Below are 19,547 nucleotides of genomic sequence, written 5' to 3' on the forward strand. Positions count from 1 at the left end.
ATGAGTAATGTCATTTCACGTGGTGTTGTTGGATTTTTGAGTTAACACTCAAATGGAGTTAATGGGGGTAGAAGAGTTCACAGCTCTCTGTGTCATTGTTTCAAATTGTCTGCAGACTCAGGAAGCCAATGTTGTTTTAGGTACACTTTTGTTTCTCATTTTGCTTACATAACATTTTGAAGTGTTGCTTTGCCAAAAAAAAAAAAAAGGATTGCATTCTGCAGAATCTAAAAATACCACGTGGGTTACAAAAATATATAAAATGTGTTGGTGACTGACACCTTTGCTGTAGATACTGTCTGACGGTTGATGGAAGAGAAACAGAGACTTCTTCACTCATGCCACTTTTTGCAGCTGGCAGTAGTCACTTTTCAGACACCTTTTGAAGAGGCAGAATTTGATGGCCTTAAGAGGAACAAAGAATTTTGCAGTGACTAAATATGAACCTGTAGCCTTTGATCTGCTAAGGGGGTTTAAATACACAGTTTACTTTAGCTTAAAATGTCTTTAATATAAATAGAAAATGTATAGGTTACATGTTGCTACTAAAAAAATTCCCATTTACTGCTGATGGCTATATGTGTCAGCTTTACTAGCTGTAGAGTTGCCTTGTTAGGAGGTAACTTGGAAATAATACTCAAGCCAGTGGTTCCCAGTCTGTGCTCCCGCCATGGGTTATGCAGGGTCTGACCCTTGAGCCAGGGCCGGAACACACCAGATGGCACTTTTGCCGGATGGAGGATGCCATTTTTTCTCTCAAAATGGCGTCCTCCATACAGCGTGACTGCACATGCACTGTGTGTGAGAGGTGACGCTAGGAGGGACATTCCCATGCTGACACGGGCGGGGTGTTCTGGTAGCACTGGAAACGAAAGGGTCCAGGGCACTTAGTAAGATGCCAAAGGGATCCTGGGGAAAGAAGTCTGGGAATCACTGGTTAGGCTGTGTGTACAGCAGCAGAGCTGCAGTGCTGCAACTACGCCTCTGTAATGCTTGTATCTTAGATGCTTCCTTTGTTGATGGAAGGTGTTTTACAATGATGTAGTTAAACCACCTCTTCCAACGACCTAGTTGGGTCCATGGTGAGGGTTCACTCTCCCCCACCCTCACTCACTTTCACCGGGCAGGGGGTTGGGGGGTGAGGCTGAGGGGTTCGGAGTGTAGGAGGGGGCTTCAGGCTGAGCCTGGGGCAGGGGGTTGGGGTTCAGGAGGGGGTGCGGGCTCTGGGATTTTGGGTGTGGGAGGGAGCTCAGGTCTGGGGTAGGGAGCTCAGGTCTGGGGCAGGGAGTTGGTGTGCAGGAGGGAGTGCGGGCTCTGGGAGGGAGTTTGGGTGTGGGAGGTGGCTCAGGCCTGGGCTTTAGGGTTCGGGGGGTGAGGGCTCTGGCTGGGGGTGCAGGCTCTGGGTTGGGGCTAGGGATAAGGGGTTCGGAGTGCAGGAGGGGGCTCAGGGCTGGGGCAGGGGGTTGGGGTGTGGGACGGGTGTGGGATCTGGGAGGGAGTTTGGGTGTGGGAGGTGGCTCAGGGCTGGGGGAGGAGGTTGGGATGCGGGAGGGGGTGAGGGGTGTGGGCTCCAGCCGGCAGCACTTACATCAGGCGTCTCCCGGAAGCGACCAGCATGTCTGGCTCCTAGGCTCAGGGTCAGCCAGGTGGCTCACACACCGCCCCCGCAGCTCCCTTTGGCTGCTATACCTGGCCAAGGGGAGCTGCAGAGTCGGCACTCGGGGAAGGGGTAGCGTACAGAGACTCTTGGCCGCCCTTGCACCTAGGAGCTGCTGCTGGACATGCCAGCCCCTTCTGGGAGCCACACAGAGCCAGAGCAGGTAGGGAGCCTGCCTTAGCCCTGCTGCACTGCTGACCGGACTTTGGCATATTTTAGAATCTCCCGGATGGCTTTCAGTAGCCACCGGGAGATTGAAACCGATTCCGGAAGACTCCTGGCCAATCTGGGAGGGTTGGCAACCATAACTACGGCTCTCAGGGAGCAAAATTTTTCACAGCCCTGAGCAATGTAGCTAGGTCGATTATAATTATTTAGAGTAGTCCGGGCCTTAGTTAAAGTAAAAAGTCACATTTTGATAAAAAATTAGCCTTTTGAGGAAAAGCGCTCACACTGCAGACACTTTTTTTTATCATAGAAATGAGATTTACAATACAAAGTAAATTACTATAATTGAGATGAGTAATGCAAAGCCCAACATTTAATCTGAGATTGAGAACACAACACTGAGAATCTGCAAGCAACACTCATAAGAATTGGGTTTTAGTCTAGCTTTAACCCAATATTCGTCCTTATGTGGTCACCACATTGTTTCTATTTGTTCTGTTTGTTTCATATACTTAAAGCTTTAAAATATTGATGATATAATAAAATATTCTTGCTTTTACCTTCTATGTTTACTGTAATTTAGAGCTGCAGCTATTGAAATCAACAAATTATTTTAAATAAATTGGAAAATTGAATCTTGTTGCTTTGTATATTTAACCAGAAGTCAGCTTGTTAAATTGGAAAGCTGAAGTTTTTGACTGAGGATATGTCTATGCTAGAAATGTAGGTCAATCTATATTAGCTGACTTACATCCACAGCAGTAATTACTGATGGTGCATGTCCACACTACCCTCCTTGTGTCAGTAGTACACGTCTTCACCCTGAGCACTTCCACTGACCTAATGGGGCAGTGTGGGAAGCTGAGAGCCTGGTCTCTCAGCTCTGCTGGCAGCTCCTTACAAGGAGACTGGCTGTGTCACAGGCTCCCCCTCCCTCTGCTTCCCATTCCCTACCAAGATGTGGGGAAGCCACCCTGGGCTTCTCATCTCCCAGTTCCCCGCCGGGAATTGGGGGGAAGCTGCTTGGGGCTTCTCGCCTCCCCGTTCCCCACTGGGAGCCAGGCAGCCTTTTCAATTTAAGGGCTCAGGGAGCCGTGAAATTGACAAGGCTGCCCGGCTCCCAGCAGAGAATGTGCAGTGGGGGTGGGGTGGGGGGACCACCTGAGCGTCTCACCCTGACTTCCAGCTCAGAGTGGGGTCCAGCTGCCGGGCTTCTTGCCCTAGCTCCCAGCCGGGAGAAGGGTCCAGCTTCTCTGCTCTCCAGGAGAGTGGGGTGCAGCTGGGCTTGGCTTCCCAGCTTTCTTGTCAATTTCAGGGTAGGAGCCTGCATGAACTTGACAAGACAGGATGTAAGGAACAGTGTCTATGCAGACACTGCATCGCCCTAACTACACCGACATAAGCCTTATGTCTCTCGTGGAGGTGGAGTTATGCTGATGTAGTAGGGCACTTACATCAACTGGAGGAAGGCTGTAGTGTAGACACTGACATAATTAGGTAGACTTAAATTGACTTACGTGAACCTAACTGTGTAGTGTAGACCTTGCCCTGAATGTACAGTATATGCTCTGCCACATTAGATTCTGAATGTCCACTCTTTATTCACAGGTCAGGTGTAGTACAGATCACTGAAGTGATTATATGTCCATGTACTTCATGAGATCTAAGGAAACTGCTCTTCAGAATGAAAAGTGTTTCAGTTTACATGCTTCTTCAGGTATATATCTATATGCAGACAATGCAAACTAGGGTAAGTGCTTTCAGAACTTGCGGGCTTTGATGCAGAAAACATTTACTTCATATATTTTAATTGTCAGTTCTCTTAACTAGTAACAGCCAAATAAAATTTTAAGAATACCTTCACTCTTGTGCTCGCTATCTTTTCTTGATGTTAAATATTATTTCCATGCTAACCCATGAGAAGACTTAAGAAAATAAGGGTTGAGGCTGTGATAGTGGAACGCAGTTCCTTTTCAATCAAGTTTCCTGATGTAAATTAATTTTTCAACATTTGAAGACATTTACTTAATTTACAGGAATCTGTAGTGCTGTCTGGCTGCCCTGTTAGGATTAGCACTATGTTCTCTGATTTTTAGGATATCAATCACTGCCGTTGTTGTTCAGTTAAAAGACAAAAATACTAAAATACAGTACATTCTCTGTGTGGAAGCAGTTCATTTGATTGTATGATGCATACTGTAAACTAGATAGCTGAAGTGCCTAACTATTTAGAAATTACAATTTAAAATTCAAACTTTTTTAATATTTAAAATTTAAAATTCTATTTAAAATTATTATTATTCTATAGAATTTGAGTGAATTTCTACTTTGGTGTCCATGCTGACTGCGTATATTAACACTTACGTTTGCTTTTTTTATAGTTTGTTCTTCCTAATTGGATTTTTCCAGTTCTGTTGGATGTTTAACTATAGCTATGGCAACAAGAGTAGAGATCAACTCTGCTCTAGCATCCTTAACAACAATACCTGATTTAAATGAAATTACAAGTGAGGATAAAACACAACGCACCTACATCAACCCTCTTTTGGATGCAAGTAATAAGGCTGGTCTACCTTCTAATCCTTCAACACCAATAATTCTTGAAGAAAAAAACAAATTTGGGAGCACTTGGAGACCAGCAACTATGCCTACTCCTGGATCAAGGCCAAGGCTTTCTCCAAAGCCATTTTCTAAGGATAAACCTTCAGATACTTTTGCGAATGTGAAACCTCCTGTTACAGCTCTCAAACCAAATACTTTTGTCCCCAAGTTCTCTGTGTATGGACAGCCTACTGAAGAAATGACATCTGCTAAGGTGTTAAGTGGAGATGTCCCTCTATTAGTAGATCAAAAACTAATTGAAAATGAAAGTAAAGGCAACAATGAATTAGTCACAAATGTGACCTTCTATTCCAGTCCCAGCAGAAATACTGTGATTCTTTTTGAAACAGCTAGCACTGAGAAATCCAAGGTAAATTTAACACGAGGTAAAATATCCGTTGAGGAGCATAGAACACTTGGCACTATACAGACAAAAGAGTGGCAATGTAACGCAAAGCCTGAGATGATCTCTCAGCTGTCTGTGACTTCCAGAAAACCTGAAGGTGATCTGCATAGGCAAATATCTTTTTCATCAGACCCCAGACCAGTCTCCTGGAATCCTCACCAATCTGATGAAAAAAACGACACATATGAAGATCCTATAGGTGAGAGAACCAAGGACGTTGCAAAATATGCCAACAGCGAAGCTGGCTTATTAACTGAAGTGGAACGAAAGCTAAACCATAGACCAGTATCTGCTGTTTTTCTGGAATCATTAAAAGATCAAAAGTGTAGCAATTTGGAAGTCTCCGAAGAAAAATCTCCAACAGAGAAATCATGGGTTAGAAAACCAAGGCCTTTGTCCATGGATCTAACTGCCAAATTTGAAAATAAAGACGTTTCTCTGTGCAGGAAAACTTGTCCATCTGATGCGATTAAGGAGACTGTACCAGGAATTCACTTCACTGACATAGACTCTCAAGAACAGTCTGAAATGAAGCCTAAAGTTGAAGAAATAGAACTGAATAAAGGTGATCCCTCTAAATCAAATCTGAAATGTAACAATCAGGACATTGACTTTTTTGATGTTAAAAACAAACCTAGTGAGCAAAACCAGAAAGTCTTTCCAAAAGATTTAGACTCATCCAGCCCAAACTATACAAAAGACTCGATACAGATCTCTGCAAAAGATAAAAAATACCCTTGGGAAACTAAACAGAAATCTAAAGATGAACAAAATGAGAAAAAAATTGACATTGTAACTAACTTACATGGATCAGAAAAAAAGGAGATGGCTAATAACAAAAGCAAAACAATTAAAGAAGTGGAAATATTGGATCAAAAGGAAACTTCCAGAGTTTTAGCCAGTGCAAACTCTACAGATTCCTCAAAAAAAAACAACAAGACCTTGAGGGGGAGCGTTAAAAAACACATCCGTTTGTTTGCTGGCTCAGAAAGTAGCATTACTCCAATGGATACCGAGCCTCTCCCAGCAGCCACTGAGAGGGAAAACAGAAATGTGAACATCCAACAGAGAATCAGAGAACTGACAACAGAAAATACAGATGTTAAGCCAGGAAATCTACGCAGATCACTCAAGTCACGACCACTTTCTGCAGACTTAACAAAGAAGTAAGTTACAGAAGAGACGTTTAATACTCTATTCTTTTCAAGTTTTCAATTAGTACAAATAAAAAAAAATCAGAGATAAAGTTCCTCACTTGTAATCTTCAAACATACTTTTTCTTAGAATTCTGCTTAATCCATTGCTCATGATTTATCTTGATAGTGGCTGCAAAAATACGCTGTCAGTAATATTAATTCTTGCATGCTATCTTAGCAGTCTCTCACTACTGCTTGAGTTTTATTTACATGTTTTGAAATCCAGGTATGAATAATATAGCTCACGCTGTCATGTATTTTCAAAGATTCAAAATATAACCTGAGTTTTCATTTGTTTAATGTGCTCTTTTCACTTCCATTGTGTTAGCCTTACTATTTGCTTTTATTTTATTTTCAAAATACTTATAAATAATTTTTTGCATTTGGCACAAATTAGGGTAGATCTTTATCAGTGTCACCTCAGTGACACTATCTACTGTCAGGTTTTGTGCCAGATAGGAATTTTATTTCACCTTCATATCATGGTCCACAGACCCATGATTCTGCATCTTTTTCTGGAGGAAGCAGATGAGAGCTGTCACTTGCAGGGCAGGGCTTAAGTGCCCTCCAGCTGATGTTTTGCCTGTTTAGAGCAGGCAGACACTGCAGAGATCTGTGGTGTAGAATACTGCAATGATGAGCGTGGGATAAGAGCCTGAACCGAATAGAATTCAACGTAACAGTAAAGTTTATGCAAGAGACAGTGGGAACTTTCAACCCGTTTTTCAGTAGTCTACTAACTAAATTATGTCCTAAATTCTAGAACATTTTTTTCCAAGATAGAAAATAAAGTATATCTAGCTTGTTAACTGTAGAGAAGGTTTGGGCTTTGTCTGCTAATAGTTCAGGCATATATAAATCACTGAATCAAGATAAGATTTGTGTTCTGAAATAAAGTGATTTCTCCAATCATATTTATAAGAAATTAATTGGAGCATTTTAAAATTATATGAAAAGAAATAGTCATATTTTGCATTTGAAAAAATGCATATTGGGCAACTAACTAAAGTTGTTTAATGTCATCCATACTTAAAAGAAATAACAAATTTTTGCAACAGGTTTTCAAGCCCAGCATCAACCAATGAAATTAAACCTGAGAAACCTACTGAATTGAATAGTGATGTTACTAGTGAAACACAAGAAAATCAAAAGGTAAGAAAGTGGCACTTACAGACTTGGTCTTCCAAACAGAATTGTAGTTATAATTTATATAGCACTATGCTGTGTCACATACGGCTATAGAAAGCAACGAGTTAGAAACTGCCATTGTGAGTATTAAGAATAGCATAATCTTAATAAGTTTACCTGGGTAATTCCTTCTTTAGGCCACCCTGGTAATGTACAGAAATCATGTACATGTTTGTCTATAGTTTTGCACACATATATATTAACCAATGACAATAGCCTTACACATATTAACTTCTTATGAAACTTCCAAAGTGTCCTGAATTAATTCAAGCTTTTATAATATATCATTATATTAAACATGCTTTGCGTTTTTTACCAACCCCTCCTGTAACATTTAATTCTAATGGTCTATGACAGCACAGGGCTACATAAAGAATCTGGAGTGTCTTATTTGGCCACTTTTAAAAATTGATGAATATATAGATAACTTAGTTTCTAAGCATAATGCTTAAGTCGTGCAAAATATAACTTTTCTGCTTAAAACTATAAAATTGTTGTGTATATGAAGATTTAATATTGTTATTTTAGGCATATTTTTCCTGAGTCCCTTGATGTTTGGGCCTGGGTTTTTTTCTTCTTATCTTATTCGGTCCTGATTACAACACAGTAGTACTTGAAAGAAAAATGCCAATTTGATATAAGAGTCTAATGAGTTAATTTTGAAGAAGAGTAATTGAACAATGAACAAAAATCCGAACTTTAACTCTTTTGGTTAATGGGAAGCTACTCTCTTCACAAGTTGACCTAAAGTAGGACTGAATAAATTTGCTTTGCCAATTAAAAAAACTCAGGAAATCAGAAAGTTTAAAAGATTTATAAATAAATTCCACAGTATTAATTTTTTTAGTTCATTGAACTAAAACCTTTAAAAAAAGTTGAACTGAAAATTTTAGAACTAATTTCAATGCTTTCATAGGGCAGAAAGACTTCTTGTACTCCCACAGTGAAAATTACTAAAATGTAGCCTTTATTGCGACAATAGATACAATCACTGAATGTAGATACTGGAAGTGTCAGACCTCCCTAAAATTGTTTTGAAAATACACATGTGCACCCCCAAATCTGTTTAACCTAGCTTTTCTTTAACGCTATTCCTCTTAAGTTGTGAAATGTGCTCAGAATTGCTTGCCGCCGCCCCCCCCACAGCCAGCAGCAGTTGTTCTTCATTATTTCCACAAACTGCAATTCCTGATTATTTTTTATTCCTAGTCATTATTAGTGCTTTTTGCCATAGTATCTGTCTCTTGAACAAGAATGAATGAATCCTTGCCACATCCTGATGAGAGAATTATTATTTCCCTTTTTAAAAAGAAAAATTAAGATACAGAAAGGTTATGTGATTTGACCATGGTTACACAGGAAGTCAGTGGCAGAACTGGGGATGGAAGTCGGATCTCCTGAGACCTATGCCTGTGGCTCAGGCAGACCATCTATCTTTCTCCTTACTACCTTCTACTAGCAAGTTCTGACAATCATTCATGAGCCTTCCATCCCTTACTGGTTTATACCCAAGATTACTGAGGTCTCTTGCATGGCAGTATGGAGTACTAATCATTTATTCATTTAGCTAGCCAGTAATATCATTTATTTTGGGAAAAGCTGGCTTTTACAAAATATGGTATAAATATTCATATTCTACTGTATTTTGTGTGGCAGTACCTTTTCCGGAATATAACTTGACTTGAAGTAATCACTGCAGATTAAAATATACCATGAAAGTCTGAACCCAGGAATTCTTCATGCATTTAATTTTAATTTGTTGTATTAAAAACAATCAAATGGTAAGATATTCTGATGTAAAGAGGACTTATCCTAGGGTTTGCAAGTTTACCTTAGACCAATGTTTGAATCTGTTAGTTGTCTTAAGGAGTGTGTGTGTGTGTGTGTGTGTGTGTGTGTGTGTGTGTAAAATACATACTAGGTACATAAATACATACTAGGTAGTATAATGTTGTAGTTCATTTTTTTTTTTTTTAAATAAACTTCTAACTGTTGAATTTTTTTGTTTAAGATTAAGGAGATGAAGCCTCCTCCTGGAACAGATTGTAGTGAGACCTGTGCTATTGGGAATCAGTGGAAACCACGACAGACAGTACAAATATCAGAGAAAGCTGGTCAGATAGAAAGAAAAGGAAGTTTTCTGAGAGAGAGGCAAAATTTATCTTTGCAGAGTGAAAACTCTGTGTCAGCCAAAAATAACTTTGAAAAAAAACTGAAACCCACCACTCCTGCAGAAAATGCACATGTAAAAACTGTCCGAGCCACCATGTTTGACCACAATGTCCAGAGGCATAATGTTGCTGCTGGTCACCCTGTAATTGATCCTACACGAAAGCTGACTAATGAATTTGAAGGCAAATATGATGATGTGACTTTGCTAGGCCATAACAGAAGATCTGGGATGGAAAAAAAATTACAGGAGAAAACTAGTTCAAAGAGAGAGTGTCACGGTCAGTCTGGTGTATCAGGATATGTAGCAGATGCAGAAAAATGTGGAAAAACAATTTATCTAAATGAAGACAAGAAAATTGCTCATGCAGTTCCAGTGGAAAAACATTCTTCATGTGAGAAATGTGAAAAACCCACTCCTAAGCATGTAGAGGACTCTCTAATTTACCAACGAATAGAGCCAAGATATGAAATCCTTCAGACTTTTGGTGAAAGAGCACTTAGTGAAGCTATTACAGTAGTACCTGAAGATAAAGCTGTGACACTCAAAACTAGAAAATCTTCTGTGAAAGAGAAGAGAAAACCTGATGGGAATGTCTTACATCCTGATCAGCTGTGTGGGCTAGATAATAAAACTGACCCCTTGAAAGAAGGTAGTTTTATTTCAGAAACTAAAGACATGTTGGACACTTCTACAAAAAAGTTTACTTTTAGAGAACCTAAAGATGTCTTCCACAGCAAATGTACTTTACATGAACAGATAACAGAGTCCAATAAAAATCAGAGTGAACAGGTATTTATAACTGAGAAATCATCTTATGCTACAAACAAAAGTAAGGATTTAGGGATAACAAATGAAAAAATGACACAACTGCATCCTGAAATGCAAAGAGAAAAGAATGATCTCTCTTGCATAAATAAAACAGAGAGTTCTAATGTGACCAAATACTTTTCTGAGAGAGCTGGTATAAAACCAGTTAGGACAGATGGCTATGAATCCAGAGCTGATTTAGGTCAAGATGTTATTTCAACCAGTGCCAATAAACATGGGAATCATATTTCAGTGCCTGGAAATAACCAATTGTATAAACCCTCCATGGACCCGCATCCTAGCACAGAAGTAATAACTGCTGATAAAGAGAAATCCAGAGTCTTTGGATTAAGGAAATATGCAGACTCAATTTGTGTAAGAAAAGATTTAGGGTTAGATGTTGCAGCCCTTGAAAATGAAAGAGACAAACTCAGATTAGTAGAACCAGAAGAAAAAGTCAGAAGAACTAGTAGTAGTGTTTCTGACCTTAAAATTTCAGAAAGGTGGCGAAGGAAGACCTTGCCTCAGGACTCTAGCAAGCAAGAAGAAGTTATCCCACTAACTCAAGAAAGTATCAAAAGGCTGAGTAGAACAGATTCATTGCAATTTGATGAAGGTGCAATAAAGAAGAAAAGTAAAAGAAACAAAGATGGGATAGAATCAAAGGAAGTGAACCAAACAGTTTCAGTCAGTCCTGATGATTATTTGAAGAAGCAGGTTTCTCCCTTTGAACCAAAGGCAACCTATTTTGCAGTTACGTATCAGATTCCTGATAAAAAAGAAAAAAGCTCTGTAAGTACTGTTAATGCAAATGAGAATAACCAAATTCCTACAGAGGTTGAAAGTGCACTAGTTAATCTGAACTCTGGTTCTTCCAGAAGGTCCAATCCTACATCTCAGCAATCCTTTAAAAATGTACGGAGTATACATTGTAAAGATAAGTCCCTAGAAGCATGTGTTAACAAGCATTGGGTTAAAGAGGAAGAACAAGATATTCTAAGTTTAAAAAATATATATCCAGTGCTTGGAGAGGATGATAATAGGAGGTCTTGTGAGAGAGGGCTGGATCATGCTAAAGAGAAAATTATAGATGTTGATGCTTTCCTCTTAAAACAGGGCCTGAAAAATACTATTCAACCTGATCTAAAAGGTAGTGGAGGAAAAGTCTCCTCATACCATGAGCCAAAATCCACGCTACACTTCAGGCATTTGCACAAAGACAGTGAACTATTTACACAAAATAAGTTTGGGGAAAAGAGTCATGATGCGTTCAGAGTAAAGACTGAAGATAGGTATAGATCTAGAGTTCTTGATATTGATGCTCTTATGGCAGAATATAAAGAGGAATCCATAAAGACCAGTAACATTCAAGAAGAAAAAGATGACCAGTTCTCTGAAGATCCGAATATGTTTTATTGGGAGAAGTCAAAGTACAAAAAGAATGTGGCTGATAAAATTCCACACAGCTATAACTGGAAAGATTGGAAGAACTTGGATCAATCTGCTAGTATCACTAAACAAGGTATCTGTGCAGAAGAACACCGCAGGCCGGAGAACTTAACTCTCCATGAAAACAGCAAAGAGAAACTGGAGTCCTGTAGCCAAGAATGGAGTAAGCAAAAGTCCAAAGATAGAAAATTCAGTCCTCCCCACTGGGGAAAGCCTAGTTCACTTTCAGATAAACTTATAAATTCACCTGCTGACACTACTGGTACCAGAAAAAAGACGTTTATTATTGATGAGGATCAAGGGAAGAATTTAACATCTAGGCTCCAAAGTGCAAAATACACAAATAACAAGGTACTGCCTGCAAATCCTATTAGTGTGGACCAAAAACTGGAAGTCAGTTTAGCTTCTAATTTCTCCCCCGATGGTGGTGGTGGTAGCGGCGGCGGCTTATTACAGAAGAAAGTGTTCACAAAACAGCAGTTCACAGAGATGTCTGTGGATGATGACCGGCACAAAAATGTAACGAGGAGCTCTGTAAATAAGAACAAAGAGAGTGCAAACAAAACCTCACATGAGAGTGACTTTTCCAATATGAAGAGCAAAGCTGAGTGGAATGACCATACATCTGGTTTTGGAAATGCACTGCCAGATTTAAAACGATCATACTCGGAAAAGAACCATCCTGCTAAAGGAAGAGGCAGCATGCCTCTGAGGGAAGAAGCAAAGGAAAGGAGGGACCAGCCCCAATTCAGGCAAAGCTTCCCATTGGAAAGTGAAGAAAACAGACTGAAAAAGAGGAGTGCATATCAACAAGAATCTTTCTGCCATGAAAATAAAAAGGTATTTACAAGGCAGTATTTGTTAGAGCACCTCTTATAACTGTGAAAGTGATGAAGATATTTTGTCATGATTGCTTTCAATCTTGCTGTTTCTGTGTTAGAGCCAGACGCTTAGCTGGTGTAAACAGGGCTGGCCTTACCATGAGGCGAACTGAGGTGGCAGCCTCAGGTGCCAGACTGTGGGGGGGTGCCACTAGGACCCAGAGTTTCAAAGTTTTGGCCGAAGCGAGGGGGCATGAGGGGGTCATTTGAGCTCTCCGCCTCAGGTGCCAAAAATGTTGTGGGCCAGCCCTGGGTGTAAATCAGCTTTGCTCCATTGATATTGGTACCAGTATAAGTGTATGCCAGGTGAGGATTTGGCTCTTTGATTCTTTCTTTGATTCTTTCTTTCTTTGATTCTTTCTTTCTTTCTTTCTTTGTTTCTTTCTTTCTTTCTTTCTTTGATTCTTTCTTTCTTTCTTTCTTTCTTTGATTCTTTCTCTTTTAATTTAAAAAATCATAGTATTATTCCTTACAGGGAATATGTCCTTTAAGAGTCAATACTGTAGCAGATATGTAGTATCCTTTAAAAAGTGGCAAATTACTGACTGACAATATTAAACTACAGCTTTCTTTTGATGTGGAAGTATTGTTTATAAGTTGTATTCTTAATGCTGTAGGCACTATTTGTTAAATCTTTATATTCACAGCTTTATAAGTCAATAAATGTAATGTGTTTTGAATCGGCATCTCAACTGGGCTGGGGTTTTTGCTTCAGTGAAGGGAAAAACTTTTTTTAAAGATGAGTTGGTACTTTCCCTCCCCCAATCTTCCCTCCAGCTCCCACTTTTGTGGTCTGTTGTTCTCTAAGTGCTGGCAGAGGGAAACCTACTGAGGGTTCTCCTAACAAAAGAATTAATGTGCATCACATGCCCGTGCAGGGGTGCTGGAACTAGGTGTGCTGGGGGTCTGGCAGCACCCGCTGGCTTGAAGTGGTTTACATCATATATAGGGTTTACAGTTTTGTTCAATAGCTTTCAGCATCCCCACTATAAAAATTTGTTCCAAGGTCTCTGTGCCCATGTAAATGTTGCATAGAGTAAGGTTCTTCTGCTTCAGTTAGCCTTCTTTGTTTTGTCTGCTTTGTGAACCAGCTTTGAGCTTTCTCTGTAGTTCTCATATTTGAAGTAAACAAACGTTTTAAAGTGGTATTTTTATGTACTCCTTTGAAACAGGATTCTGAAAAAGAATGGACCAAGCAGAATTCTGACAGATCAGGTGGGAAAGACTTGACTGTAGTTCCTATCCAGAGAAGAAGCCATAGCTTTTATAAGGACCGAAGAGCACATCACTGGACGGTAAGCTATTATTTCTTTGCATATTCCACTCATAATCAGTTGTCTTTTTTTTGTGACATTGAAATACCAACTACTCAGTATATCAGAACTTCACAGCAGTAGGAGCAAATACACTTGTAACTTCATGAGCAAAATTTTACTTCAGGGTAATGTTGTTTTTCCCATGGGGTATCTTACTGCTTTCAGGTTTGTGTTAAATCACGCAGTATATGTAAAGTGCATAATTAATTCCTTTCTAGATTTTAAAGGGACACTTTGCACTTTTACACCAATGTCTCATAAAACCTTGGATTATTAAAAGTAAATTGGATTTTTAAATTTTTTTCACCAGTTACTCTTTGTCCCTGCTTGCCTTTATTTCTCAGCATGGACAATGAAAATCAGTTAAGTAACTTTCACTTTTGTTTGTAGTCCGTTTTAATTTCACATTTTCAGTGATGCAGTATTGGTTTTTAAACACTACAGTGGTGTTTTTGTATAAAACTGTTCTGTTGAAATTTTAAAAACAAAAGTTGTGGAAACATTTCTGTTAAGTTTTTAAAACCTGTTTTTATAAAATTAAATACTGGGCCATGTTGAAGTTGTGTCCATTTAAAATAAAATGTTTGATGCATATAATGCTATCAATATAAAATTATTATAAAGTACATGTAATATAACACGAAGTACCTGTATTCGTTTGTCAGCCAACTCAAGAGCATCTTTTTAAGGACTACAATGATGGGAGGAGTTTGAATTAAGAATAAAAATTAGAATACAGCAAGAAGAATGTACACAATGTAAAAATCCAGCTGACTGCTAAATTTCTATTTCCATTGCTTCATAAATTATTTTTTACCAGTAAGTGACTCCTGCATCATTTTTAACATCATACAACAACTAACCCTCTAAATAGCACTGACAGTATTTTTTTTTTTTACAAATCTGCTTTTTCCAGAGGTTTGACACTTGACTATCTTTTTAAATAACTGGCTAAAAAAAGTTGAGATGTTCTGCCTAAGGACATCATTGTGCAGTGTTCTGTTTTGGCAAATGGACAGCTGTGGGTTCCCATGCGGTCAGATGCATCTTGCACCTACTTTCCTTTCTTGAATCATTTTCTGCTACCCTGTTGTGGGGACTTATCTACCTGCAGACCTAAGTAAAATGCCAGTTGACATGCAAAAATGAGAAATTCTGTCTTGCTAAGTTGGTCAAAATAGTTTTTAATTTTGAAATTCCCCTACATGTATTTACTCTGAATTTTGCTTTTTAATCATACTAAATGTTTAGAATTGTCCTTCATAGTTTCTTATTGTATATTAAGAATATGTTCTTTTACATCTTTCCCTCCATGTTTCTTTGATAAATGTAATAAAAATGTCCTGTCAGTTAAAAATTCCCATGTTTAATAACTGGAACAAAAATAGGTTGATTTTTAAAATGAGACACTTTTTTGAAAGCTGGATTAAGAAAATTAGAAATTATATACTGTGACAGGGTCAGGCCAGATGGCTACAGGAGAGTAATAGAAGGCAGATAAATTAGCCCCAGGTTAAGTAGGTCCCTTTTCCCTGGGTAAGGTAACAGGGAAGGTTCCAGAACAATCAGGAACCTTCTGGAGACAATTAAGATGACAGGCTGATTAGAACACCTGCAGCCAATCAAGAAGCTGCTAGAATCAATTAAGGCAGGCTAATCAGGGCACCTGGGTTTAAAAAGGATCTCACTTCAGTTTGTGGTGCGCATGTAAGGAGCTGGGAGCAAGAGGCGCTAGGAGCTGAGAGTGAGAACGCATACTGTTGGAGGACTGAGGAGTACAAGCATTATCAGACACCAGGAGGAAGGTCCTATGATGAGGATAAAGAAGGTGGTGGGAGGAGGCCATGGGGAAGTAGCCCAGTCAGTTGTTGCTGTCGCACAGCTGTTCCAGGAGGCACTCTAAATAGCTGCATTCCATAGGGCCCTGGGCTGGAACCCGGAGTAGAGGGCGGGCCCAGGTTCCCCCCAAACCTCCCAACTCCTGGTCAGACACAGGAGGAGTTGACCTGGACTGTGGGTTCATGAAAACAGCCAAACTGAGGGCTGCTGTGAAGCTCCAAGGTGAGCAAATCCGCCAATAAGCGCAAGACCCACCAAGGTAGAGGAGGAACTTTGTCGCAATACATATGGGTACATGGTACTCAGATTCTCCATGTGGCTAGTATTTGATGTTCTCGTTATTCCTGTTAAGCTTCCCAATGTACACCAGGCCACCTACTACCTCTTAGTGCAACAAATGCAGGATCCATCAAGAAGACTGTAAATCCATCTGATTCCACAATTTTAGGGAGCTTAACCCTCTAACTATTCTTGGTCCCTATTATATTCTCCAAGATCTCATCTGTATCATCATCATGCAGCCCTTTTGTATGCAGTGTTGAAACCTTTTTTATAAAATTTAAGGTCTTTACAGTTTTTCCTTTGACTTTGGAAGTCCCTGCAGCTTCGAGTTTAGTTTCCACCTGATCAAAATGGAATTCCAGGTTATTTACATATTGGTGAAATTTACCCCATGCAGGTGGCCAGCACAAGGCCAATATACTGTTCATATCCTATTTAAGGCAATACCAAGATCTGAGAACTTCAGTATCCCAGCCAGAGGTTCTAGCCTATTGCAGAAGTGGGTGGGTGAGATTCTGTGGCCTGCAGTGTGCAGGAAGTCAGACTAGATAACCATAATGGTCCCTTTCTGTCCTTAAAGTCTGTGAGTCCAAGTTTTCTATAGGCCTTGTGCTGGCCCTTTGCAGAGAGTTGAGTTTCATTCATATGATACCAGATTATAAAATTTTGAGCATAGGGTTGCAGTAGCGCTGTGAACTTTACCAAAACGTCAGTTTCAGAGAAAAGTTCCTGAAAAAACTTGCTGTGTCCTTGTCCCACTGCTCAATCAGTTTTCTGTGTTTCTTCTAATGAAGATTGTTGTCCTTACACCTTTGTGCTTGGCATCTTTGTTAATCTTTGTCTTAATTAAGCTGATTCACCTTTTTCCTTGTTTTTAATATGGTATTCTTGTCATGATAAGATCTGTTTTAAGGGTGAAATTCTTCCTTCTCCCCCCACCAAGCTCAAGTAAACAAGGTGTGTGTCAAGATCTAAGTGTAAGTTTGGGGAGTGAATTTCCTCCTCATCTCTCCAGCTCCCAACACCACCACTTCAGGGGCAGGCAACAGGCTAAAGCACTTCTCTGTGCACATGATGTTGAAGGTAATCAGCTACTGAATTCAGATAATCGTGGATCCAGCATTTTCCTTTGCTCAGAAATTCAGTGCTGCTTTCTGTAGCCTATGTGCAGCTGGCACAGAAGCAGCTGCTGTGGCATGTAGGAGTAGCAGAGACTTGTGTTGGGATTGTTCAAGTATCTGATATCTCCTAAAATGTCTGGCTTTGTGAGTCTCTCCAGGAATGAGGTTTTTACTATTTGGCTGTTGGCTCCATCCAGAGAAGTGGTTTTAAGGTCACTTTGCAGCATTGCATTCTTCCCAAGTGAGTAAAAGCAGCCTTTTGATACCAAGATTGCTCTTTAAACTAAGATTATAAAAGGTATAATAAAATGTAATTACTTAGTTTATGAACTGTGACCTTGTCTACATTTCTCTTTAATGAAAAGTTGCTAACTGCAATTAAAGAGGGGAAATTTCTTGGTTAGACACATTTTGCAATTTCAGATGTCTTGGATTTTTCATTAATGAAAATCTTAGATTTTCAACCAGTTTACTTTTCTTGAACCACATGTTATTTCTTTTTCTTCTAAGAAAGTGCTTTCACTCTGAGAAATGACTCAGTAAACATGGTATAATGAGTCCATGTTTGTTCTCAATTCTATGTTAAATGTGCTTAGTTCACAAACTGATTTCTAATCACCAGCCCTGCAAACTCAATGTGTGATCTGAAAATGAAGCAGAGTTATTCCCTACTTGTGCTTAATTGCCTATTAGTAAAGGTTGTGCAGGACAAATTCCACCCTAAATGACACCTGCAAAATCCCATTGTCCTCAGTAAACTTGCACAAGTGTAACCAATCAGAACTTAATAAAGAATTGTGATATACAACAAGCGAAAGTCGACACAGTCTCTTATCTGTCTTGGGTCTTCAGGGCTAACAGGAGTAAAAACTAACCAATTTATTTGAGCATAAGCTTTCGTGAGCTACAGCTCACTTCATCGGATGCATACTGTGGAAAATACAGAAGATGCTTTTATACATACAAACCATGAAAAAATGGGTGTTTACCACTACAAAAGGTTTTCTCTCCCCCCACCCCACTCTCCTGCTGGTAATAGCTTATCTAAAGTGATCACTCCCCTTACATCACTTTAGATAAGCTGTTACCAGCAGGAGAGTGGGGTGGGGGGAGAGAAAACCTTTTGTAGTGGTGTAAACCCATTTTTTCATGGTTTGTATGTATAAAAGCATCTTCTGTATTTTCCACAGTATGCATCTGATGAAGTGAGCTGTAGCTCACGAAAGCTTATGCTCAAATAAATTGGTTAGTCTCTAAGGTGCCACAAGTACTCCTTTTCTTTTTGCGAATACAGACTAACACGGCTGTTACTCTGAAAGGAGTAAAAACTGATTTTGGTATTGAAGTAAGGTAGAACTCAACTCTCCAGAAGCGGATCTGTTGAGTAGAAGTTTTTTACATTTCAGAGCAGAATTCTGCTTTAAATAATCTTATTCAGAGAATTGTAAGGACAAACTACCACCACTTCTAAAATAGGGGCTGAATGTTTGGTTTAATTTTTTTTTTTTTTTTTTTTTTTTTGCATAAATCATCTAGACTACTAGTTGTGTCAGGAATCACAACTGACTTAAGAATGCTTCTCCATAGTCTTACAGGGCCAAATCGTAAGTTCATTTCTCAAGTAACCTCCCATTTAAAGTCAGTAGGAGTCTGTCTGCTGGGCTGGTAAGGACTTCTGGGGGTGAAATCCCCAGAATATATTTTATCTGGAAATAGCATCTGAGGGTGTGTTTATATTGCAGTTAGACACCTTTGGTCAGCCCATGCCAGCTGATGCAGGTTCACGCGAAGAGGCTGTTTAACTGCGGTGTAGATGCTTGGCTGCTGGTGGGTGCAGAGCACTCACTAATTTTTCCCTGTGGGTGCTCCAGCCCTGGAGTCGGCGCCGATGGCTGTGGGTTTTTAATTGCAATGTAAGCATACCCATAAGGATCCTGATTACATCGTGAGGAAGGAGATAGGTATACTTGTTCAAATCCATCAGGAGGGTACTTACTTATTCTTAAACCAGCAGTGTGTTTGTAGTGATACTTGCCTTTTAGAACACAAACACAAAAGCCCTTGGAATGTTTTCCCCATAAATTTCAAGTGTTCCACTATATTCTGTGATAACAAAGGGTTGGAAAAGTTTATAAATAATAACGAACCCCTTGCTTGCTTTTTAAAAAAAGATAACTGAATACAACACCGGAGCTTGAAAAATAGTATTAGTTATTGAACTTTTATAGTGTCCCCTTACTGTGAAAACTTTTGGTTGAGTAACTGCAAATGATGTATTGAAAAATGTAAATAGCTTTTAATTCATTAAGTCAATAGACACAGGCTCTCTTTTTCTCAAAAAGTCACATCTCATGATCCTCTTTCATAATCTCATGTTTGCATACCTACACTCTGAGGTAAAGATGTGGGGAGACCCAGGCTTTAAAGTTATACCAAAGTTATACTCATTTGATACTGTGAACC

General features: G+C 39.4%; 1 protein-coding gene across 2 annotated transcripts in view; it reads left to right on the forward strand.

Annotated features, from left to right (window-relative positions):
• The window catches only part of KIAA1671 (KIAA1671 ortholog), a 152,297-nt gene that overhangs the window by 28,550 nt on the left and 104,200 nt on the right, over nucleotides 1–19,547 (forward strand). Inside the window, exons 2-6 of one of the 2 annotated variants that reach the window (XM_074973256.1) lie at nucleotides 3,434–3,575; nucleotides 4,207–5,998; nucleotides 7,087–7,180; nucleotides 9,228–12,485; nucleotides 13,699–13,821. In XM_074973256.1, the coding sequence (XP_074829357.1) occupies nucleotides 4,260–5,998; nucleotides 7,087–7,180; nucleotides 9,228–12,485; nucleotides 13,699–13,821 (5,214 nt within the window). In that variant the 5' untranslated portion in view covers nucleotides 3,434–3,575; nucleotides 4,207–4,259. The remainder of the gene's footprint in view (nucleotides 1–3,433; nucleotides 3,576–4,206; nucleotides 5,999–7,086; nucleotides 7,181–9,227; nucleotides 12,486–13,698; nucleotides 13,822–19,547) is intronic. The other variant, XM_074973257.1, reaches the window with a different exon arrangement.

The sequence above is a fragment of the Natator depressus genome, chromosome 15 (assembly GCF_965152275.1).
Source record: "Natator depressus isolate rNatDep1 chromosome 15, rNatDep2.hap1, whole genome shotgun sequence".
NCBI lineage: Eukaryota > Metazoa > Chordata > Testudines > Cheloniidae > Natator > Natator depressus.